The sequence below is a fragment of the Oncorhynchus clarkii genome, chromosome 23, assembly GCF_045791955.1.
Source record: "Oncorhynchus clarkii lewisi isolate Uvic-CL-2024 chromosome 23, UVic_Ocla_1.0, whole genome shotgun sequence".
Classification (NCBI taxonomy): domain Eukaryota; kingdom Metazoa; phylum Chordata; class Actinopteri; order Salmoniformes; family Salmonidae; genus Oncorhynchus; species Oncorhynchus clarkii.
In genome coordinates, this window is record NC_092169.1 from 55,296,554 (window position 1) to 55,321,553 (window position 25,000).

General features: G+C 45.7%; 1 protein-coding gene across 5 annotated transcripts in view; it reads right to left on the reverse strand.

The window, feature by feature from the left end:
- Nucleotides 1–9: 9 nt before the first annotated feature.
- Nucleotides 10–25,000, reverse strand: part of LOC139381206 (dihydropyrimidinase like 4) — a 35,339-nt gene continuing 10,348 nt past the window's right edge. For 2 of the 5 annotated variants that reach the window (XM_071124648.1, XM_071124651.1), the window contains exons 3-14: nt 24,589–24,773; nt 21,068–21,232; nt 18,131–18,192; nt 14,090–14,170; nt 13,768–13,836; nt 9,123–9,243; nt 8,789–8,945; nt 6,024–6,165; nt 4,884–5,054; nt 4,505–4,684; nt 2,196–2,373; nt 881–1,600 (exon numbers count right to left, since the gene is read on the reverse strand). In XM_071124648.1, coding sequence (XP_070980749.1) covers nt 1,509–1,600; nt 2,196–2,373; nt 4,505–4,684; nt 4,884–5,054; nt 6,024–6,165; nt 8,789–8,945; nt 9,123–9,243; nt 13,768–13,836; nt 14,090–14,170; nt 18,131–18,192; nt 21,068–21,232; nt 24,589–24,773 — 1,603 coding nt within the window. In that variant the 3' untranslated portion in view covers nt 881–1,508. Of the gene's footprint in view, nt 1,601–1,625; nt 1,764–2,195; nt 2,374–4,504; nt 4,685–4,883; nt 5,055–6,023; nt 6,166–8,788; nt 8,946–9,122; nt 9,244–13,767; nt 13,837–14,089; nt 14,171–18,130; nt 18,193–21,067; nt 21,233–24,588; nt 24,774–25,000 lie in introns of those variants that run through there. The other 3 variants (XM_071124652.1, XM_071124649.1, XM_071124650.1) reach the window with 3 other exon arrangements.

The following is a 25,000-nucleotide window of genomic DNA, read 5'->3' on the forward strand; positions in this document are numbered from 1 at the left end:
TTCTGACTGACTGAATAGAAGGATTGGTGAAGTTCTTATTCTGACTGACTGAATAGAAGGATTGGTGAAGTTCTTATTCTGACTGACTGAATAGAAGGATTGGTGAAGTTCTTATTCTGACTGACTGAATAGAAGGATTGGTGAAGTTCTTATTCTGACTGACTGAATAGAAGGATTGGTGAAGTTCTTATTCTGACTGACTGAATAGAAGGATTGGTGAAGTTCTTATTCTGACTGACTGACTGAATAGAAGGATTGGTGAAGTTCTTATTCTGACTGACTGAATAGAAGGATTGGTGAAGTTCTTATTCTGACTGACTGAATAGAAGGATTGGTGAAGTTCCTATTCTGACTGACTGAATAGAAGGATTGGTGAAGTTCTTATTCTGACTGGCTGAATAGAATGATTGGTGAAGTTCCTATTCTGACTGACTGAATAGAAGGATTGGTGAAGTTCTTATTCTGACTGACTGAATAGAAGGATTGGTGAAGTTCTTATTCTGACTGACTGAATAGAAGGATTGGTGAAGTTCTTATTCTGACTGACTGACTGAATAGAAGGATTGGTGAAGTTGTTATTCTGACTGACTGAATATACCATGGAAGCAGAGTTAGCTCACCTGCATTGGGATAAAACATCATAATAATAGTAAGACAAGCGTGACTAGAGGACTGTCCCTAAAGTCTGTTCACAGTAACAGTAACACGCACTTATTTTCCTTGTTGTATTTGTAATGAGTAACGATGAAGAGGAAAAGTCATGCATATAACAGTAAGAGACGGTAAGATGAAGCCTAAATAGCCTACAGCCATGACTAAATAACAACAGAGAGAGACAACAAGTTCGCGTCAGGTCTGAAATGGCCCTCTATTCCCTAGATAGCGCACTACTTTTGTCCTCTAGTGCACTATCTAGGGAATAGAGATCCATGTTGGACTCAACTACAGAGTTTCTTAGAAGCATTGAAGCGAAAGCAGAAGCAGGCATCACTACGACGAGAGAGAGAGAGAGAGCTGAGAGGCATTCTGTGGTCTAAAGAAAACTACTTTCATCTAGGACTCATGTATCACCATGTTAGTAAAGCTATAGTGAAGCTGAGGAGACGATGAGAGAGACGGTTATCTGACTGAGGAGACAGAGACTGTTTAAGCTGCATGCTATGGAGATCTGACAGGGACAGTTGACTATTGATGGGTGATGAGATAAATTGATTTGAGGAATTGATCACAATATTGATAAAGGATAACAGATCAAAGTACTAAGTTAGTGGGTTTTATCAGTTGGTGTGTCTACCATAGAAATAGAATGACAATGGTAATTGTAGTTCTATGCTGTATACTGTTTTACAGTTGTATCTGAGAAGAGGATTGCATGTTCAGGTTTCACTGTTGAGTTTAGTTCTGGAAGCCGGGTGAGATTTGTTTTGATTGATGTAGTTGGTTGTTGCTACAGTAGTTGATTTATTTTTCTCCCTACAGCAGACGTGAGGAGCAAGGAGCTCCCAGGTTCACGACAGGGAGGTGATATTGGAGCGGCCACCGGGTGGCGCCACGATCCTCTGTGCTGAGCGTCGTGGGATGTGGTCGTCAATCTGAGTTCCTGTATCGGAGAACAAGAACAAAGATCCGTTACAAACAATTGAGTACATTTTGGGTTCTGATAGGAGTAAGACAGTATAACTATGATTGAAATAACCATTGTACAGCTTCCCAAAGCCCTGACCTTAGATGTAACTACAGCTATACTGTAGCTATAATTGGTCCTGTGTGGTTCAACAGAGACAGTAAACAGAGCTAGAAGTTAGACTGTAATAAGACTGACAGGATAAAACAGGACTCCCAATTAGAAAGATGATTGGCTGAAACAAGGGAATGGGAGTGAGATGGTCAGAGTGAGAGAGAAGGAAGGAGAGGGAGGAAGACGGAGAGAGTGGAAGAGAGGGAGAGAGAGTGAGAAGGTGGAGAGAGATTAGGATGCTTATAGACAGAGACACCGAGAGAAAAGGATGGACAAATAAATAATTAAATAATACAGCCCTGACATCAAGACAAAAGGAGATGTGCAGTTTCCTGTCTGGTACTTCCAGAGAGTGAAAGAGATTTGATCTTAATGAGAATAACCCTGTATAAATAAAGGTTCAATTAAAAAAGTGAGGAGAAACATCCACACCCAGTAAATAGTAGACGAAGCTTACCCATACCGGATAGGGTGAAACCAGACTGGTGCAGGTTCCTGGTGGGGCCGAGGGGGCCCTTCCCTGGGCACTGGGGCCCCCTGCTGGAGGGAGTGGCCGGCACTGACTTAGTCATGCTGATGACATCATGGACCGGTCCATCATAGTTCCCTCGGGGGACGCCACGGGCATCAGCCATCTAGAGAGGGAGGAGAATGTCATGTAAAGGATAATGTAAATATTCAGCCATCTGGAGAGAATGTCATGTAAAGGATAATAGAAATCGTCAACCATCTGGAGAGAATGTCATGTTAGGATAATGTAAATATTCAGCCATCTGGAGAGAATGTAATGTAAAGGATAATAGAAATCGTCAACCATCTGGAGAGAATGTCATGTAAAGGGTATTGTAGATTGTCAACCATCTGGAGGGAATGTCATGTTAGGATAATGTAGATTGTCAACCATCTGGAGAGAATGTCATGTTAGGATAATGTAGATTGTCAACCATCTGGAGAGAATGTCATGTTAGGATAATGTAGATTGTCAACCATCTGGAGAGAATGTCATGTTAGGATAATGTAGATTGTCAACCATCTGGAGAGAATGTCATGTTAGGATAATGTAGATTGTCAACCATCTGGAGAGAATGTCATGTTAGGAAAATGTAGATTGTCAACCATCTGGAGAGAATGTCATGTAAAGGGTCATGTAGATTGGCAAGCATCTGAAGAGAATGTCAGGTGAATGTCATGTAAAGGATAAAGTAATTAAGAGGATAATGTAGCCTTAATGTAGCCTCACTAAAAAGTGATTTACTGTGTAATATACAGTAAGTAAAGGGTGGAAAGAGAGTTATGCCACATTTGTAAAAGCACAAGTTGCGATGGACCTTTATACTATCACACTCTTAACTAGCCATAAGCCCTTAGCCGTTAGCCATTAGCTGTTAGCCATTAGACCTTAGCCGTTAGCCATTAGCTGTTAGCCATTAGACCGTAGCCGTTAGCCGTTAGCCATTAGCCGTTAGCCGTTAGCCATTAGCCGTTAGCCATTAGCCGTTAGTGTTTAAATGGCTGCAAGTGCACTTCAAAAGCACAGTTTCTTAAAAACCTAATGTGGTAGAGTTTCAGGCCTCTGTCTGTAAAGTTTACCTCTCGCTCTAGGTGACTTCTGCAACAGGATAATGACAGGGCCATTTGAGGATGGATTGTTCGTATTCCTCTTTAGCTCCCAGCTCTTACCTTTCACTGGTTCTCTGACTTTATCTCTTACTCTGCAGCGGGCTTTGAAAAATTATACAGCTGAATGGTTGTACTACCCTGCTAGCATTAGCCACTATCTCCTACCCTGCTGTGCTTTTACCCTGCAAGCATTAGCCCCTAGCTCTTACCCTGCTAACATTAGCCACTATCTCCTACCCTGCTGTGCTCTTACCCTGCAAGCATTAGCCCCTAGCTCTTACCCTGCAAGCATTAGCCTCTAGCTCTTACCCTGGTTAGCCTTCATCTCTCTTCTCTTACCCTGCTGGTTGTTAGCCCCTAGCTCTTAACCTGGTTAGCCTTCCTCTCTCTTCTCTTACCCTGCTGGTTGTTAGCCCCTAGCTCTTAACCTGGTTAGCCTTCATCGCTCTTCTCTTACACTGCTGGTTGTTAGCCCCTAGCTCTTACCCTGGTTAGCCTTCATCTCTCTTCTCTTACCCTGGTTAGCCTACATCTCTCTTCTCTTACCCTGGTTAGCAATCATCTCTCTTCTCCTACCCTGGTTAGCCTTCCTCTCTCTTCTCTTACCTTGGTTAGCCTTCATCTCTATTTTCTTACCCTGGTTAGCCTTCATCTCTCTTCTCTTACCCTGGTTAGCCTTCCTATCTCTTCTCTTACCCTGGTTAGCCTTCCTATCTCTTCTCTTACCCTGGTTAGCCTTCATCTCTCTTCTCTTACCCTGGTTAGCCTTCATCTCTCTTCTCTTACCCTGGTTAGACTTCATCTCTCTTCTCCTACCCTGGTTAGCCTCCATCTCTCTTCTCCTACCCTGGTTAGCCTCCATCTCTCTTCTCCTACCCTGGTTAGACTCCATATCTCTTCTCTTACCCCGGTTAGCCTTCCTATCTCTCCTCTTACCTTGGTTAGCCTTCATCTCTCTTCTCTTACCCTGGTTAGCCTTCATCTCTCTTCTCCTACTCTGGTTAGCCTTCATCTCTCTTCTCCTACCCTCGTTAGCCTTCCTATCTCTTCTCTTACCCTGGTTAGCCTTCATCTCTCTTCTCTTACCTGGGTTAGCCTTCATCTCTCTTCTCCTACCCTGGTTAGCCTTCCTCTCTCTTCTCCTACCTTGCTGCGTGCTTTGATCCTCTTGTAGATGAAGTCAGGATAAGCCTTCCTGGGTACGAAGCGTCCAGAGCCCTCTGTGACGTTCAGCTTTCCCCCCTCCAGGACGATCTTCCCCTGGCTGATCACCACCACCGGGGCTCCCCGGACCTCCATGCCCTCAAAGATGTTAATCTCCACTGTCTGGAAACACACACAAGGACAGAATAATGAACATCCAGCTCAGACATGATATTATCATCATCACACCCTTACAGACAGACGGACAAAACTCCTCCCTGACAGGCAGACAGACACATTGGAGAGGAATGTCTGAATGATGTCTGGAGGTTGACTGTGAAAGAGAGGGAGGGTGTGTGTGTGTGTGTGTGTGTGTGTGTACCAGTGCGTGGGTCGCGGCTGAGATGGTCTTGGTCTCCTTGGGGTTCCAGATCACGATGTCTGCGTCTGACCCCACAGCGATCCTTCCTTTACGAGGATACAGGTTGAACAGCTTGGCAGCGTTGGTGCTCGTCACCGCAACAAACTCATTCTCATCCATCTTGCCTGTTGCCTGGGGAATACAGAACAACACATCCTCTTCACGATCAGGAGAGAGCTGTCTTTTATACAACAATGCAAAGACGTTACTGTTAAAGACATATCGCATCACTGTGAAACCAGTGAAGAAGAAGAAGAAGAAGAGGAAGAAGAAGAAGAAGAAGAAGAAGAATAGGAGGAAGAAGAAGAGGAAGAATAGGAGGAAGAAGAAGAGGAAGAAGAAGAGGAAGAAGAAGAGGAAGAAGAAGAATAGGAGGAAGAAGAAGAGGAAGAAGAAGAGGAAGAAGAAGAGGAAGAAGAAGAGGAAGAAGAAGAATAGGAGGAAGAAGAAGAGGAAGAATAGGAGGAAGAAGAAGAGGAAGAAGAAGAGGAGGAAGAAGAGGAAGAAGAAGAAGAAGAAGAAGAAGAAGAAGAAGAAGAAGAAGAAGAAGAATAGGAGGAAGAAGAATAGGAGGAAGAAGAAGAGGAAGAATAGGAGGAAGAAGAAGAGGAAGAAGAAGAGGAAGAAGAAGAAGAAGAAGAAGAAGAAGAAGAAGAATAGGAGGAAGAAGAATAGGAGGAAGAAGAAGAGGAAGAAGAAGAGGAAGAAGAAGAAGAAGAAGAAGAAGAAGAAGAAGAAGAAGAAGAAGAAGAATAGGAGGAAGAAGAATAGGAGGAAGAAGAATAGGAAGAAGAAGAAGAGGAAGAAGAAGAAGAAGAAGAAGAAGAAGAAGAAGAAGAAGAAGAAGAAGAAGAAGAATAGGAGGAAGAAGAAGAGGAAGAAGAAGAGGAAGAAGAAGAAGAAGAAGAAGAAGAAGAAGTAACAACAACAACAGAAACAGGGGTGTCCTATGGTGGTCTAGCTGTCTAAACTGCTGCCTCCAGATCATATATACAGCTGCAGGATCACTTTGAATCAGGCCAACTACAAAAACTCTTTATTTCCCTGTAAAGCATACAATGACAAAAAATAAACCTTTAGAAAATAAACAACAAAACATACCACAGCCTTCTCCCAGACGATGGCTAGCCTCTCCTCGATGCCGTTAGTTCCCTCAGGGATGAGGGTGAAGTTGTCTTTCCCAACAGCCTTCTGGGCCGTCGAGAAGGTACTGTGGCCACTGGCCGTCACCTGAAGGTCTCCACTGTGGACCAAGAGAACAGGACAGTCAGACCACTGTGGACCAAGAGAACAGGACAGTCAGACCACTGTGGACCAAGAGAACAGGACAGTCAGACCACTGTGGACCAAGAGAACAGGACAGTCAGACCACAGCACAGTGAGTCATCATCTAAGAGGACCACACAGTGAGTCACCATCAGGGATGACTAAGAGAACACAGTGAGTCACCATCAGGGATGACTAAGAGAACAGCCCAGTGAGTCACCATCAGGGATGACTAAGAGGACAACAGTGAGTCACCATCAGGGATGACTAAGAGGACAACAGTGAGTCACCATCAGGGATGACTAAGAGGACAACAGTGAGTCACCATCAGGGATGACTAAGAGAACAACACAGTGAGTCACCATCAGGGATGACTAAGAGAACAGCACAGTGAGTCACCATCAGGGATGACTAAGAGAACAGCACAGTGAGTCACCATCAGGGATGACTAAGAGGACAACAGTGAGTCACCATCAGGGATGACTAAGAGAACAACACAGTGAGTCATCATCAGGGATGACTAAGAGAACAGCACAGTGAGTCACCATCAGGGATGACTAAGAGTACAACACAGTGAGTCACCATCAGGAATGACTAAGAGTACAACACAGTGAGTCACCATCAGGGATGACTAAGAGAACAGCACAGTGAGTCACCATCAGGAATGACTAAGAGAACAGCACAGTGAGTCATCATCAGGGATGACTAAGAGAACAGCACAGTGAGTCACCATCAGGGATGACTAAGAGGACAACAGTGAGTCACCATCAGGGATGACTAAGAGAACAGCACAGTGAGTCACCATCAGGGATGACTAAGAGAACAGCACAGTGAGTCACCATCAGGGATGACTAAGAGAACAGCACAGTGAGTCACCATCAGGGATGACTAAGAGAACAGCCCAGTGAGTCATCATCAGGGATGACTAAGAGAACAGCACAGTGAGTCACCATCAGGGATGACTAAGAGAACAGCACAGTGAGTCACCATCAGGGATGACTAAGAGGACAACAGTGAGTCACCATCAGGGATGACTAAGAGAACAACAGTGAGTCACCATCAGGGATGACTAAGAGAACAGCACAGTGAGTCACCATCAGGGATGACTAAGAGAACAGCACAGTGAGTCACCATCAGGGATGACTAAGAGAACAGCACAGTGAGTCACCATCAGGGATGACTAAGAGAACAGCCCAGTGAGTCATCATCAGGGATGACTAAGAGAACAGCACAGTGAGTCACCATCAGGGATGACTAAGAGAACAGCACAGTGAGTCACCATCAGGGATGACTAAGAGGACAACAGTGAGTCACCATCAGGGATGACTAAGAGAACAACAGTGAGTCACCATCAGGGATGACTAAGAGAACAGCACAGTGAGTCACCATCAGGGATGACTAAGAGAACAGCACAGTGAGTCACCATCAGGGATGACTAAGAGAACAACACAGTGAGTCACCATCAGGGATGACTAAGAGAACAGCCCAGTGAGTCACCATCAGGGATGACTAAGAGAACAGCCCAGTGAGTCACCATCAGGGATGACTAAGAGAACAGCACAGTGAGTCACCATCAGGGATGACTAAGAGAACAGCACAGTGAGTCACCATCAGGGATGACTAAGAGAACAGCACAGTGAGTCACCATCAGGGATGACTAAGAGAACAGCACAGTGAGTCACCATCAGGGATGACTAAGAGAACAGCACAGTGAGTCACCATCAGGGATGACTAAGAGAACAGCACAGTGAGTCACCATCAGGGATGACTAAGAGGACAACACAGTGAGTCACCATCAGGGATGACTAAGAGGACAACAGTGAGTCACCATCAGGGATGACTAAGAGAACAGCACAGTGAGTCACCATCAGGGATGACTAAGAGAACAGCACAGTGAGTCACCATCAGGGATGACTAAGAGAACAGAAGCTGTAATCTGTTTTCTGGTTGCTTTAGGGTGATTGTACTTTTTCTTCGTTGAACAATGTCCGTGAGAGCTTTCAAGGGTGTCCGTGAGAGCTTTCAAGGGTGTCTGTGAGAGCTTTCAAGGGTGTCCGTGAGAGCTTTCAAGGGTGTCCGTGAGAGCTTTCAAGGGTGTCCGTGAGAGCTTTCAAGGGTGTCCGTGAGAGCTTTCAAGGGTGTCCGTGAGAGCTTTCAAGGGTGTCCGTGAGAGCTTTCAAGGGTGTCCGTGAGAGCTTTCAAGGGTGTCCGTGAGAGCTTTCAAGGGTGTCCGTGAGAGCTTTCAAGGGTGTCCGTGAGAGCTTTCAACGGTGTCCGTGAGAGCGTCCAACGGTGTCCGTGAGAGCGTCCAACGGTGTCCGTGAGAGCGTCCAACGGTGTCCGTGAGAGCGTCCAACGGTGTCCGTGAGAGCTTCGAAGTATGTGCTAGATGCAGACAAAGTAATTCAGATATAATTCAGAAACGTTCTGTCTTCATTCTAGTGTCTGTGTCTCTATGGCTGCGTTTACACAGGCAGCCCAATTCTGATCTTTTGCAAAACAAAATTTTATTTTTTGACCAATCAAATCAGATCTTTTGTCAATAAATGGGAAAGATCAGAATGGGGCTGCCTGTGTAAACGCAGCGTATGTGTTCTCACCAGGAAAGCAGGGAGTTGAGGTAGTCTGGGGTGCTGGGGTCTGGGCTGAGGGGCGGGGACATGACGAACGCTGCTGCCTTAGCCCAGTTCTTACTCCAATAGTGTGATCCGTCTGTCCCAAGGCTGGCTGTGATTGGCTCGCCATAAACCACCATGCCTGAAAATCATCCAATGAAAAAAGACGAGGCATTTGTACAAGAAATATCAGTTTTTTTCAGACATTTTTTGCCAGGTCAACAACAAATGTGTTTAGCCATCAAAGTTAACAAAGAATGTATAATACAGAAATTATTTCCAAATAAAGTTGTTATTGAATCGCTAAACCCATTCTCACCCTTCTTCCTGGCCTTGGCGATGACATCAGCAGCCGACTTGCTCATCACCTTGGTGATGTAAAGAGGACAGTTGGCCTGCTTGGCGATGGTGATGGCCCGGTACACTGCCTCTGTCTCCACCTAGTGGTCACAAATTAAACACCTTACTGTAACACCTCAACCAACATTTATTTTTTGTTTAACTCGGCAAGTCAGTTAAAGAACAAATTCTTATTTACAATGACGGCCTAGGAACAGTGGGTTAACTGCCTTGTCAGCAGTTTACCTTGTCAGCTCGGGGATTCAATATAGCAACCTTTCGGTTACTGGCCCAACGCTCTAACCACTAGGCTACCTGCTCTAACCACTAGGCTACCTTCTCTAACCACTATGCTACCTTCTCTAACCACTAGGCTACCTGCTCTAACCACTAGGCTACCTTCTCTAACCACTAGGCTACCTTCTCTAACCACTAGGCTACCTTCTCTAACCACTAGGCTACCTTCTCTAACCACTAGGCTACCTGCTCTAACCACTAGGCTACCTTCTCTAACCATTAGGCTACCTGCTCTAACCACTAGGCTACCTGCTCTAACCACTAGGCTACCTTCTCTAACCACTAGGCTACCTGCTCTAACCACTAGGCTCCCTTCTCTAACCACTAGGCTACCTTCTCTAACCTACCTGCAGCCACAAATCACAGTTTCTACTAGGTACAACAGCCACAAAGTCAAAATTGGCACTATTGTAATTTTTAAAATGTATTTTAAGTTAGGTTTAGGCATAAGGTTTGCAGTGTGGTTAAGATTAAGATTCAGGTTACACACCAAAAGTGTCCATAGGAGAACACTTTTTGATTCCAAGTAGAACCCTTTTTTTTCCAGGAAGAACTCTTTTGGGTTCCATGTAAAACCCTCTGTAGAAAGGGTTCTACATGGAACCGAAAAGGGTTCTACCTGGAACCGAAAAGGGTTCTACCTGGAACCAAAAATAGTTATACGGCTGTAGAACCCTTTTAGGTTCTAGATAACACCTTTTTTTCTAAGAGTGTAGGCTTAGGTTTAAAATCAGATTCGAAGAAGAGAAATGGGAAAAATAGGTTTATGACTTTGTGGCTGTGGTAACTAGTGACGACCACAAATCACTTGAGTAACACTACGACTCCCGAGTGGCACAGTGATTTAAGGCACTGCATCTCAGTGCTAAAGGCGTCACTACAGACACCCTGGTTCGATTCCAGGCTGTATCACAACTGGCCGTGACTGGGTATCCCATAGGGCGGTACACGATTGGCCCAGTGTTGTCTGGGTTTGGCCGGGGTAGGCTGTCATTGTAAATAAGAATTTGTTCTTAACTGACTTGCCTAGTTAAATAAAGGTTAGATTTTTAAAATCAACTAATAAAAATGCTCAGACCATGACCTTGGCTCTCCTAACGTAGGTGGAATATGGTAAAGTCAATCTCTACCTGAAAGGCTCGACACGCATACTCAGGCCGACTGGCTGTCGTTCAGACAAATGAGAAATAAGTGCACTCAGGCAATTCGTAAGGCCAAAATTAGTTACTTTAAGGAGCAGTTCTGCCTCTTTTTCCCCTGCCCTGCTACAAAGTTTCTCCCTGTAGGCAGTCACTGAGTCCGAGGTGCTAAAGGAGCTCCTGAAACTTGACCCCCAAAAAACTTCTGTGTCAGATGGTTTAGACACTTTCTTCTTTAAGGTTGCTGACCCTATCATCACCAAGCCTCTCTCTGACCTGTTTAACCTGTCTCTCCTTTCTTCTTTAAAGTTGCTGACCCTATCATCACCAAGCCTATCTCTGACCTTTTTAACCTGTCTCTACTCTCTGGGGAGGTTCCCATTGCTTGGAAGGCAGCCACGCTGAGTCCTTTACTTAAAGGGGGAGATCAAGCTGATCCTAACTGTTATAGGGCCTATTTGCCCTGTTTATCAAACGTGTTGGAAAAACTTGTCAATAATCAACTGACTGGCTTTCTTGATGTCTATAGTATTCTCTCTGGTTTGCAATCTGGTTTCTGCTCAGGTTATGGATGTGTCACTGCAACCTTTAAGGTCCTCAATGATGTCACCATTGCCCTTGATTCTAAGCAATGTTGTGCTGCTATTTGTATTGACTTGGCCAAAGCTTTTGATAAGATAGACCATTCCATTATTGTGGGTCGGCAAAGGAGTATTGGTGTCTCTGAGGGGTCGTTGGGCTGGTTTGCTAACTACCTCTCTTAAAGAGTGCAGAGTGTAAAGTCAGAAAATCTGCTGTCTCAGCCACTGCCTGTCACCAAGGGAGTACACGAAGGCTCGATCCTATGCCCCACGCTCTTCTCAATTTACATCAACAACATAGCTCAGGCAGTAGGAAGCTCTCTCATCCATTTATATGCAGATGATACAGTCTTATACTGTTAAATGCTCTACAACAAAGCTTTGTTAGTGTCCAACAAGCTTTCTCTACCCTTAACCTTGTTCTGAACACTTCCAAAACAAAGGTCATGTGGTTTGGTAAGAAGAATGCCCCTCTCCCCACAGGTGTTATTACTACCACTGAGGGTTTAGAGCTTGAGGTAGTCACCTGATACAAGTACTTGGGAGTATGGCTAGACGGTACACTGTCCTTCTCTCAGCACATATCAAAGCTGCAGGCTAAATTTAAATCTAGACTTGGTTTCCTCTATCGTAAATCGCTCCTCTTTCACCCCAGCTGCCAAACTAACCCTGATTCAGATGACCATACTACCCATGCTAGATTATAGAGACAGAATTTATAGATCGGCAGGTAAGGATGCTCTCGAGCAGCTAGATGTTCTTTACCATTCGGCCATCAGATTTGCCACCAATGCTCCTTATAGGACACATCACTGCACTCTATACTCCTCTGTAAACTGGTCATCTCTGTATACCCGTCGCAAGACCCACTGGTTGATGCTTATTTATAAAACCCTTTTAGGCCTCCCTTCCCCCTATCTGAGACATCTACTGCAGCCCTCATCCTCCACATTCAACACCCGTTCTGCCTGTCACATTCTGTTAAAAGTCCCCAAAGCACACACATCCCTGGGTCGCTCCTCTTTTCAGTTCGCTGCAGCTAGCGACTGGAACGAACTGCAACAAAACACTCAAACTGGACAGTTTTATCTCAATCTCTTCATTCAAAGACTCAATCAATGACACTCTTACTGACAGTTGTGTCTGCTTTGCAACATGTATTGTTGTCTCTACCTTCTTGCCCTTTGTGCTGTTGTCTGTGCCCAATAATGTTTGTACCATGTTTTGTGGTGCTACCATGTTGTGTTGCTACCATGCTGTGTTGTCATGTGTTGCTGCCATGTTGTGTTGCTACCATGTTGTTGTCATGTTGTGTTGCTACCATGCTGTGTTGTCATGTGTTGCTGCCATGTTGTGCTGCTACCATGTTGTTGTCATGTTGTGTTGCTACCATGCAGTGTTGTCATGTGTTGCTGCCATGTTGTGTTGCTACCATGTTGTTGTCATGTTGTGTTGCTACCATGCTGTGTCGTCATGTGTTGCTGTCATGTTGTGCTGCTACTATGTTGTTGTCATGTTGTGTTGCTACCATGCTGTGTTGTCATGTGTTGCTACCATATTGTGTTGCTACCATGTTGTTGTCATGTTGTGTTGCTACCATGCTGTGTTGTCATGTGTTGCTTCCATGTTGTTGTCATGTTGTGTTGCTACCATGCTGTGTTGTCATGTGTTGCTGTCATGTTGTGCTGCTACCATGTTGTTGTCATGTTGTGTTGCCACCATGCTGTGTTGTCATGTGTTGCTACCATATTGTGTTGCTACCATGTTGTTGTCATGTTGTGTTGCTACCATGCTGTGTTGTCATGTGTTGCTGCCATGTTGTTGTCATGTTGTGTTGCTACCATGCAGTGTTGTCATGTGTTGCTACCATATTGTGTTGCTACCATGTTGTTGTCATGTTGTGTTGCTACCATGCTGTGTTGTCATGTGTTGCTGCCATGTTGTGTTGCTACCATGCTGTGTTGTCATGTGTTGCTGCCATGTTGTTGTCATGTGTTGCTGCCTTGCTATGTGTTGTTGTCTTAGGTCTCTCTTTATGTAGTGTTGTGTTGTCTCTCTTGTAGTGATGTGTGTTTTGTCCTATATTTAGATTTTATTTATTTATTTTTAATCCCAGCCCCCGTCTCTGCAGGAGGCCTTATGCCTTTTGGTAGGCCGTCATTGTTAATAAGAATGTTTTTAACTGACTTGCCAGTTAAATAAAGATTTTTTAAAATGTTAAAAGAGGACTGGCCACTCCGATCCTGGTTCCTCTCTAGGTTTCTTCCTAGGTTCCTTCCTTTCTAGAGAGATTTTCCTAGCCACTGTTCTTCTACATTGACATTGCTTGCTCTTTGGGGTTTGAGCACTTTGTGACCACAGCTGATGTAAAAAGGGCTTTAATAAAATACATTTGATTGATTGATTGAGATTACAATATTCAGTCTCATTTCCATTATTATTGAGAGTGGAAAATTCATCCACAAGGTATTTTCAACAAGCAATGGCATGTCTAGTCTCCCGGTTTCAAACCACTCTGTCACTAGCAGTAACACTGGCTCATAACAAGATACTGTAGTGTGATCATGTAAATGAGGCTATTGTTTACACAGAGACAGGAAGTCCCTACCTCCTCTGGGTGACACAGCACATGTCCCTCAGGCCCAGTGATCCCCAGCTCCAGTAGTCGCTTCTGCTCCTATATAGATAGAAGGGGGAAGACGGAAACTACACTTCACATGGTGCAATCAAAGACAGCAGTTTATTCTGCTCCTATATAGATAGAAAGGGAAAGACAGAAACTACACTTCACATGGTGCAATCAAAGACAGCAGTTTATTCTGCTCCTATATAGATAGAAATATGTCAACTGAAGATGACCTTTGCCCAGGACAGACCTGCCCAGTCACTGTCAAAGGCCAGTCTTTCAAGTCAACAGTACAGTAGCCTACCTCGTCAATGATGTCCCCGTTCTCAGCGTGAACCTGAGCGATGGCCCCCAGGTCTCTAATGATACCAAACATCTCATACATCTGGCATGGGAAAGAGATAAAAACAAGGAGGGTGGGGGGGGGGGGGGGGTTCATCAAAATGCAGAGGACCGTGCTCCACACCCTCATGCTCTAAATGCCTTCTCTTGTTTGGTATCTATTGTTGCCATTGTCCTGGCTGGAAGAAGGTTCAATGAATGTGGAGGTGTGACGACCCTCCCACTCTGTCTGCCGTATTCTCGCTTTGTTCTTGTTTCCTTATTAGGATGCCGGTGGGCGGAGTTGGGAGGGTCGTCAGCTACATGGGAAACACCTGGGCCAGGTGTGTCCCAGGATAAATATACCTCTTCCACATTCATGGTGGGAGACTCTCTCCATGCAGACACCTTTGTAGATCGTGTTGTGGTTCTTGGTGGCCTTTTGTTTGTTTTCTTTGGCACCTTTCAACACCCTGCATTATCACATTCATGCATGCCTAACACTCACTTACGCTACTGATTACTGATTACACACACCATTGTATATTTTCCTGAGTTGTTTTAGTTAATAAATATATATTTTGTTACTCCTTATCTCCACGTTGTCTCCCTTTGTTACGGGCTTTGAGCCGGTTCGTGACAGAGGTGCAGCGTGAGGTAATACAGTAGAGGGAGTGCTGCTCAGCGTGAGGTAATACAGTAGGGGGCAGTGCTGTTCAGCGTGAGGTAATACAGTAGGGGGAGTGCTGAGGTAATACAGTAGAGGGAGTGCTGCTCAGTGTGAGGTAATACAGTAGGGGGAGTGCTGCTCAGCATGAGGAAATACAGTAGGGGGAGTGCTGAGGTAATACAGTAGAGGGAGTGCTGCTCAGTGTGAGGTAAAACAGTAGGGGGAGTGCTGAGGTAATACAGTAGAGGGAGTGCTGCTCAGCGTGAGGTAATACAGTAGGGGGAGTGCTGAGGTAATACAGTAGAGGGAGTGCTGCTCAGCGTGAGGTAATACAGTAGGGGGCAGTGCTGCTCAGCGTGAGGTAATACAGTAGAGGTAGTGATGCTCAGCGTGAGGTAATACAGTAGGGGGAGTGCTGCTCAGCGTGAGGTAATACAGTAGGGGGAGTGCTGCTCAGCGTGAGGTAATACAGTAGGGGGAGTGCTGAGGTAATACAGTAGGGGGAGTGCTGCTCAGCGTGGGGTAATACAGTAGGGGGAGTGCTGCTCAGCGTGAGGTAATACAGTAGGGGGAGTGCTATTCAGCGTGAGGTAATACAGTAGGGGGAGTGCTGAGGTAATACAGTAGGGGGAGTGCTGCTCAGCGTGAGATAATACAGTAGGGGGAGTGCTGCTCAGCGTGAGGTAATACAGTAGGGGGAGTGCTGCTCAGCGTGAGGTAATACAGTAGAGGGAGTGCTGAGGTAATACAGTAGAGGGAGTGATGCTCAGCGTGAGGTAATACAGTAGGGGGAGTGCTGAGGTAATACAGTAGAGGGAGTGCTGAGGTAATACAGTAGAGGGAGTGCTGAGGTAATACAGTAGGGGGAGGTGCAGCGTGAGGTAATACAGTAGGGGGAGTGCTGCTCAGCGTGAGGTAATACAGTAGGGGGAGTGCTGCTCAGCGTGAGGTAATACAGTAGGGGGAGTGCTGAGGTAATACAGTAGGGGGAGTGCTGCTCAGCGTGAGGAAATACAGTAGGGGGAGTGCTGAGGTAATACAGTAGGGGGAGTGCTGCTCAGCGTGAGGTAATACAGTAGGGGGAGTGCTGCTCAGCATGAGGTAATACAGTAGGGGGAGTGCTGAGGTAATACAGTAGAGGGAGTGCTGCTCAGTGTGAGGTAAAACAGTAGAGGGAGTGATGCTCAGCGTGAGGTAATACAGTAGGGGGAGTGCTGCTCAGCGTGAGGTAATACAGTAGGGGGAGTGCTGAGGTAATACAGTAGAGGGAGTGCTGCTCAGCGTGAGGTAATACAGTAGGGGGCAGTGCTGCTCAGCGTGAGGTAATACAGTAGAGGTAGTGATGCTCAGCGTGAGGTAATACAGTAGGGGGAGTGCTGCTCAGCGTGAGGTAATACAGTAGGGGGAGTGCTGCTCAGCGTGAGGTAATACAGTAGGGGGAGTGCTGAGGTAATACAGTAGGGGGAGTGCTGCTCAGCGTGAGGTAATACATTAGGGGGAGTGCTGCTCAGCGTGAGGTAATACAGTAGGGGGAGTGCTATTCAGCGTGAGGTAATACAGTAGGGGGAGTGCTGAGGTAATACAGTAGAGGGAGTGCTGAGGTAATACAGTAGAGGGAGTGCTGAGGTAATACAGTAGGGGGAGGTGCAGCGTGAGGTAATACAGTAGGGGGAGTGCTGCTCAGCGTGAGGTAATACAGTAGGGGGAGTGCTGCTCAGCGTGAGGTAATACAGTAGGGGGAGTGCTGAGGTAATACAGTAGGGGGAGTGCTGCTCAGCGTGAGGTAATACAGTAGGGGGAGTGCTGAGGTAATACAGTAGGGGGAGTGCTGCTCAGCGTGAGGTAATACAGTAGGGGGAGTGCTGCTCAGCGTGAGGTAATACAGTAGGGGGAGTGCTATTCAGCGTGAGGTAATACAGTAGGGGGAGTGCTGAGGTAATACAGTAGGGGTGTGCTGCTCAGCGTGAGGTAATACAGTAGGGGGAGTGCTGCTCAGCGTGAGGTAATACAGTAGGGGGAGTGCTGCTCAGCGTGAGGTAATAAAGTAGGGGGAGTGCTGCTCAGCGTGAGGTAATACAGTAGGGGGAGTGCTGCTCAGCATGAGGTAATACAGTAGGGGGAGTGCTGCTCAGCGTGAGGTAATACAGTAGGGGGAGTGCTGCTCAGCGTGAGGTAATACAGTAGGGGGAGTGCTGCTCAGTGTGAGGTAATACAGTTGGGGGAGTGCTGCTCAGTGTGAGGTAATACAGTAGGGGGAGTGCTGCTCAGCGTGAGGTAATACAGTAGGGGGAGTGCTGCTCAGTGTGAGGTAATACAGTAGGGGGAGTGCTGCTCAGCGTGAGGTAATACAGTAGGGGGAGTGCTGCTCAGTGTGAGGTAATACAGTATGGGGAGTGCTGCTCAGTGTGAGGTAATACAGTAGGGGGAGTGCTGCTCAGCGTGAGGTAATACAGTAGGGGGAGTGCTGCTCAGTGTGAGGTAATACAGTAGGCGTGGTGAGGTAATACAGTAGGGGTGGTGAGGTAATACAGTAGGGGTGGTGAGATAATACAGTAGGGGTGGTGAGGTAATACAGTAGAGGTGGTGAGGTAATACAGTAGGCGTGGTGAGGTAATACAGTAGGAGGAGTGAGGTAATACAGTAGGGGTGGTGAGGTAATACAGTATGGGTGGTGAGGTAATACAGTAGGGGTGGTGAGGTAATACAGTAGGGGTGGTGAGGTAATACAGTAGGGGTGGTGCGGTAATACAGTAGGGGTGGTGAGGTAATACAGTAGAGGTGGTGAGGTAATACAGTAGGGGTGGTGAGGTAATACAGTAGGGGTGGTGCGGTAATACAGTAGGGGTGGTGAGGTAATACAGTAGAGGTGGTGAGGTAATACAGTAGGGGTGGTGAGGTAATACAGTAGAGGTGGTGAGGTAATACAGTAGGGGTGGTGAGGTAATACAGTAGGGGTGGTGAGGTAATACAGTAGGGGTGGTGAGGTAATACAGTAGGGGTGGTGAGGTAATACAGTAGGGGTGGTGAGGTAATACAGTAGGGGTGGTGAGGTAATACAGTAGGCGTGGTGAGGTAATACAGTAGGGGTGGTGAGGTAATACAGTAGGGGTGGTGAGGTAATACAGTATGGGTGGTGAGGTAATACAGTATGGGTGGTGAGGTAATACAGTAGGGGTGGTGAGGTAATACAGTAGGGGTGGTGAGGTAATACAGTAGGGGGAGTGCTGATCAAATGGAATGTTTTACTCAAGAGAACGTCCTCAGAAAATACACTTGGAGCGTGAGAGTACGGAGTATTATTTACATTACATTTTAGAGACGTCTGAATAAATTGTTTGAAGAAATAAAACGTACCTGACTATCTGAGCTCTGGAATTTGTCCTTGTAAGCCATGAAGATCAAGAAGGAATTGACTCCTGGATAAATTCAAACATAACACATTTCAAACCATTTCAAGGAATTGCATTTCTCTTATTTGAAAATCACAAGCATGTGCAGATGTGTCTATATGTCTGTGCGCTCCTGTGTGTGCATATGGTTGTGTGGTTGTGTGTGTGTGTGGTTGTGTGGTTGTATGTGTGAGTGAGTGAGTGAGTGGTTTTGTGTGTGTGTGTGAGTGCATGAGTGAGTGTAGTTCAGCTGGGTGAGAGAGAGTTGGTGGGCTGACTGGCTGTCTGTGTGGATTAGTGAGTGTAGTTCAGCTGGGTGAGAGAGAGTTGGTGGGCTGGCTGGCTGTCTGTGTGGATTAGTGAGTGTAGTTCAGCTGGGTGAGAGAGAGTTGGTGGGCTGACTGGCTGTCTGTGTGGATTAGTGAGTGTAGTTCAGCTGGGTGAGAGAGAGTTGGTGGGCTGACTGGCTGTCTGTGTGGATTAGTGAGTGTAGTTCAGCTGGGTGAGAGAGAGTTGGTGGGCTGACTGGCTGTCTGTGTGGATTAGTGAGTCTGGACATCATCTCATGTACAGTATGTGTCTCTAGTGTTGTGTTGTCACCTGCAGTAATCGTCTAGCTGCACGGACACAGGTGTGTGTGTGTTCCATGGACATGAGGGACGCTTGGTAGAGCAGTGTGTGTGTGTGTGTGTGTGTGTGTGTGTGTGTGTGTGTGTGTGTGTGTGTGTGTGTGTGTGTGTGTGTGTGTGGCATTGACATGAGGGAGGCAGAGCAGCAGGAAAGCAGCTCTTCATGAGACTCATGGGGGATTCAAAGTCAAACTACACCACTGTTTTCTCCTAACAGCAGAGTATCAGATAAATGGCAACTGCACCGCCCTCAACCGTAAGGCTCTCCAGAGGGTAGTGAGGTCTTCACAACGCATCACCGGGGGCAAACTACCTGCCCTCCAGGACACCTACACCACCCGATGTCACAGGAAGGCCATAAAGATCATCAAGGACATCAACCACCCGAGCCACTGCCTGTTCACCCCGCTATCATCCAGAAGGCGAGGTCAGTACAGGTGCATCAAAGCTGGGACCGAGAGACTGAAAAACAGCTTCTATCTCAAGGCCATCAGACTGTTAAACAGCCACCACTAACACTGAGTGGCTGCTGCCAACACACTGACACTGACTCAACTCCAGCCACTTTAATAATGGGAATTGATGGGAAATGATGTAAATATATCACTAGCCACTTTAAACAATGCTACCTTATATAAATGTTACTTACCCTACATTATTCATCTCATACGCATACGTATATACTGTACTCTATATCATCGACGGTATCCTTATGTAATACATGTATCACTAGCCACTTTATACTATACTATGCCACTTTGTTTACATACTCATCTCATTTGTACATACTGTACCCGATACCATCTACTGTATCTTGCCTATGCTGCTCTGTACCATCACTCATTCATATATCCTTATGTACATATTCTTTATCCCCTTACACTGTGTACAAGACAGTAGTTTTGGAATTGTTAGTTAGATTACTTGTTATTACTGCATTGTCGGAACTAGAAGCACAAGCATTTCGCTACACTCGCATTAACATCTGCTAACCATGTGTATGTGACAAATAAAATTTGATTTGATTTAAATTACCACAACACCATTAACAACACAGTATCAGACACATTACCACAACACCATTAACAACACAGTATCAGACACATTACCACAACACCATTAACAACACAGTATCAGACACATTACCACAACACCATTAACAACACAGTATCAGACACATTACCACAACACCATTAACAACACAGTATCAGACACATTACCACAACACCATTAACAACACAGTATCAGACACATTACCACAACACCATTAACAACACAGTATCAGACACATTACCACAACACCATTAACAACACAGTATCAGATAAATTACCACAACACCATTAACAACACAGTATCAGACACATTACCACAACACCATTAACAACACAGTATCAGATACATTACCACAACACCATTAACAACACAGTATCAGACACATTACCACAACACCATTAATTAACAACACAGTATCAGATAAATTACCACAACACCATTAACAACACAGTATCAGACACATTACCACAACACCATTAACAACACAGTATCAGACACATTACCACAACACCATTAACAACACAGTATCAGATACATTACCACAACACCATTAACAACACAGTATCAGACACATTACCACAACACCATTAATTAACAACACAGTATCAGATAAATTACCACAACACCATTAACAACACAGTATCAGACACATTACCACAACACCATTAACAACACAGTATCAGATACATTACCACAACACCATTAACAACACAGTATCAGACACATTACCACAACACCATTAACAACACAGTATCAGATACATTACCACAACACCATTAACAACACAGTATCAGACACATTACCACAACACCATTAACAACACAGTATCAGACACATTACCACAACACCATTAACAACACAGTATCAGACACATTACCACAACACCATTAACGACACAGTATCAGACACATTACCACAACACCATTAAAAGCTGGACCTGACCCCTTTCAAAGTTATTTTTACACAAGCTAATATCATCTTAGATGCTCATCTAGTAGTTATATGGTAGGGAAATGATTTAAGAGTCATATTGGGTGGTTTTGTGTCAGACAGATTGAGATTTGAAGACAGAAACAGGTACTATCTACACAGGTAGATCCAGAACATCAGGTACTATCTACACAGGTAGATCCAGAACATCAGGTACTATCTACACAGGTAGATCCAGAACATCAGGTACTATCTACACAGGTAGATCCAGAACATCCTGAAACAATACCTTTATTCTTCACCAGACTCTCCATCTCTTCAAAGAGTCCGTCGTGCCAGCGGGTGATGTCCATGTGGAGGGAGTAATCACAGCAGGACCCCCTGTCTGCTATGTCCTTCCACTGGTCGTAGGCCCCCAGGAGGCTGGCACCAGGCTCGGGGACCACATGGTCAACTATAGGACAGGAGAGAAGAAGAGGACCAGGTCAACTATAGGACAGGAGATAAGAAGAAGACCAGGTCAACTAGAGGACAGGAGAGAAGAAGAAGACCAGGTCAACTAGAGGACAGGAGAGAAGAAGAAGAGGACCAGGTCAACTATAGGAAAGGAGAGAAGAAGAAGACCAGGTCAACTAGAGGACAGGAGAGAAGAAGAGGAGGACCAGGTCAACTATAGGACAGGAGAGAAGAAGAGGAGGACCAGGTCAACTATAGGACAGGAGAGAAGAAGAGGAGGACTAGGTCAACTATAGGACAGGAGAGAAGAAGAGGACCAGGTCAACTATAGGACAGGAGAGAAGAAGAGGACCAGGTCAACTATAGGACAGGAGAGAAGAAGAGGAGGACAGGGTCAACTATAGGACAGGAGAGAAGAAGAAGAGGACCAGGTCAACTATAGGAAAGGAGAGAAGAATAAGACCAGGTCAAGTAGAGAAGAAGAAGACCAGGTCAACTAGAGGACAGGAGAGAAGAAGAAGACCAGGTCAACGAGAGGACAGGAGAGAAGAAGAAGAGGACCAGGTCAACTATAGGAAAGGAGAGAAGAAGAAGACCAGGTCAACTAGAGGACAGGAGAGAAGAAGAAGACCAGGTCAACTATAGGACAGGAGAGAAGAAGAAGACCAGGTCAACTATAGGACAGGAGAGAAGAAGAGGAGGACCAGGTCAACTATAGGACAGGAGAGAACAAGAGGACCAGGTCAACTATAGGACAGGAGAGAACAAGAGGACCAGGTCAACTATAGGACAGGAGAGAAGAAGAGGACCAGGTCAACTATAGGACAGGAGAGAAGAAGAGGAGGACAGGGTCAACTATAGGACAGGAGAGAAGAAGAGGACCAGGTCAACTATAGGACAGGAGAGAAGAAGAGGAGGACAGGGTCAACTATAGGACAGGAGATAAGAAGAGGAGGACAGGGTCAACTATAGGACAGGAGAGAAGAAGAGGAGGACAGGGTCAACTATGGGACTGACAGGGGAGAGAGGAAACCACACACTGAGCAGAGAACTTCAACTCAGTTTCTTTCATTCAAGATCGATGATGATTCACGAATAACGTAGACGACGCAAAGTCACAGCAGTATCCATTAAAAACATCAGGCTGATATTTCCTCCAATGTTCCATCCCTAAAAACACAGCTCACATAACAGCCGTATGGGGTCTGTGCTGCTGTTTACACAGATCCAATAGGAGCAGGGGGACGGTTTAAGGGTAAAGAGTTCAGAGTAAAGTCTCTCTGACAGGCTGGGATAGCGTGACCCGGTTTCAGATGATCTAACGGCAGCACTCAGACATGCTCTCCTCCAGCTCTCCTCTGTCCCCCCCCCCCCCAGTCTGTCTCACTCGCTGCCACAAAGGAACACAAATTGTCTCCCTCTGATCTGACCCAGAGGCAGCTGCCCTACCCCTCCCTCTCCCTATACCACCTCCATCCCTCTCCCTGTTCCACCTCCCTCCATCCCTCTCCCTGTTCCACCTCCCTCCCTCTCCCTATACCACCCCTCTTTCCCTGTTCCACCTCCCTCCATCCCTCTCCCTGTTCCACCTCCCCCCTCTCCCTAAACCACCTCTCTCTCCCTGTACCACCCCCTCCTCCCTCCCTTTCCCTGTATAATACAGTGGGGGAAAAAAGTATTTAGTCAGCCACCAATTATGCAAGTTCTCCCACTTAAAAAGACGAGAGAGGCCTGTAATTATCATCATAGATACACTTCAACTATGACAGACAAAATGAGAAAAAAAATTCCAGAAAATCACATTGTAGGATTTTTAATGAATTTATTTGCAAATTATGGTGGAAAATAAGTATTTAGTCACCTACAAACAAGCAAGATTTCTGGCTCTCACAGACCTGTAACTTCTTCTTTAAGAGGCTCCTCTGTACTCCACTCGTTACCTGTATTAATGGCACCTGTTTGAACTTGTTATCAGTATAAAAGACACCTGTCCACAAACTCAAACAGTCACACTCCAAACTCCACTATGGCCAAGACCAGAGAGCTGTCAAAGAACACCAGAAACAAAATTGTAGACCTGCACCAGGCTGGGAAGACTGAATCTGCAATAGGCAAGCAGCTTGGTTTGAGGAAATCAACTGTGGGAGCAATCTCCCTCGATCTGGGGCTCCACGCAAGATTTCACCCCGTGGGGTCAAAATGATCACAAGAACGGTGAGCAAAAATCCCAGAACCACACGGGGGGACCTAGTGAATGACCTGTAGAGAGCTGGGACCAAAGTAACAAAGCCTACCATCAGTAACACACTACGCCGCCAGGGACTCAAATCCTGCAGTGCCAGACATGTCCCCCTGCTTAAGCCAGTACATGACCAGGCCCGTCTGAAGTTTGCTAGAGAGCATTTGGATGATCCAGAAGAAGATTGGGAGAATGTCATATGGTCAGATAAAACCAAAATATAACTTTTTGGTAAAAACTCATCTCGTCGTGTTTGGAGGACAAAGAATGCTGAGTTGCATTCAAAGAACACCATACCTACTGTGAAGCATGGGGGTGGAAACATCATGCTTTGGGGCTGTTTTTCTTCAAAGGGTCCAGGACGACTGATCCGTGTAAAGGAAAGAATGAATGGGGCCATGTATCTTGTATTTTCTTTGTACTATCTTTTACCAGATCCATTGTGTTATATTTTCCCACATTTCCTTCACATTTTCACAAACTTCAAGTGTTTCCTTTCAAATGGTACCAAGAATATGCATATCCTTGCTTCAGAGCCTGAACTACAGGCAGTTAGATTTGGGTATGTCAAATACCCAGATCCTTAAGAGGTTTTAAGGTTAGGGTTAGATAGGGTTAGTTGAGGTTTGGGTTAGTTAAGGTTAGAGTTAGTTAGGGTTAGTTAGGGTTAGATAGGGTTAGTTGAGGTTTGGGTTAGTTAAGGTTAGAGTTAGTTAGGGTTAGTTAGGGTTAGATAGGGTTAGTTGAGGTTTGGGTTAGTTAAGGTTAGTTATGGTTAGTTAAGGTTAGGGTTAGTTAAGGTTGGGGTTAGTTAGGGTTAGTTAAGGTTAGGGTTAGTTATGGTTAGTTATGGTTAGTTATGGTTAGTTATGGTTAGTTATGGTTAGTTAAGGTTAGGGTTAGTTAAGGTTAGTTAAGGTTAGGGCTAGTTAGGGTTAGTTAAGGTTAGTTAGGGTTAGTTAAGGTTAGTTAGGGTTAGTTAAAGTTAGGGTTAGTTAAGGTTAGTTAGGGTTAGTTAGGGTTAATTAAGGTTAGGGTTAGTTAGGGTTAGTTAAGGTTAGGGTTAGTTAGGGTTAGTTAGGGTTAGGGTCAGCAGGATAATAGAGGAACCCTACTGATCATGGTGGTGCCCCCTGCCAGGGCAGCCTTGGTCCCGTGGTAGAAGTCATCTGAAGGGCTCATTCCCAGCTGGGAGGTCTGGAGGCTGGTGTTCACATCGATGCCACCGGGGATCACGATGTGTCCGTAGGCATCAACCGTCTTCACCCCTCCTGGAACTAAAAGGTTCTCACCAATCTGCCTGGTGAGGAGGACACAGGCCATGGTACAGGACAATGGTCACATTTTAACAGCAACAACAGTTTGTGTGTCTGTCTCCCTTCTCTGTCTGCCTGTCTGTCTGCGTCTATATGTCTGTCTGCCTCTCTGTCTGCATGGCTGTCTTTCTGTGTCTGTCTGCCTCTCTGTCTGCCTCGCTGTCTGCCTGTCTGTCTGCCTGTGTCTATATGTCCATCTGCCTCTCTGCCT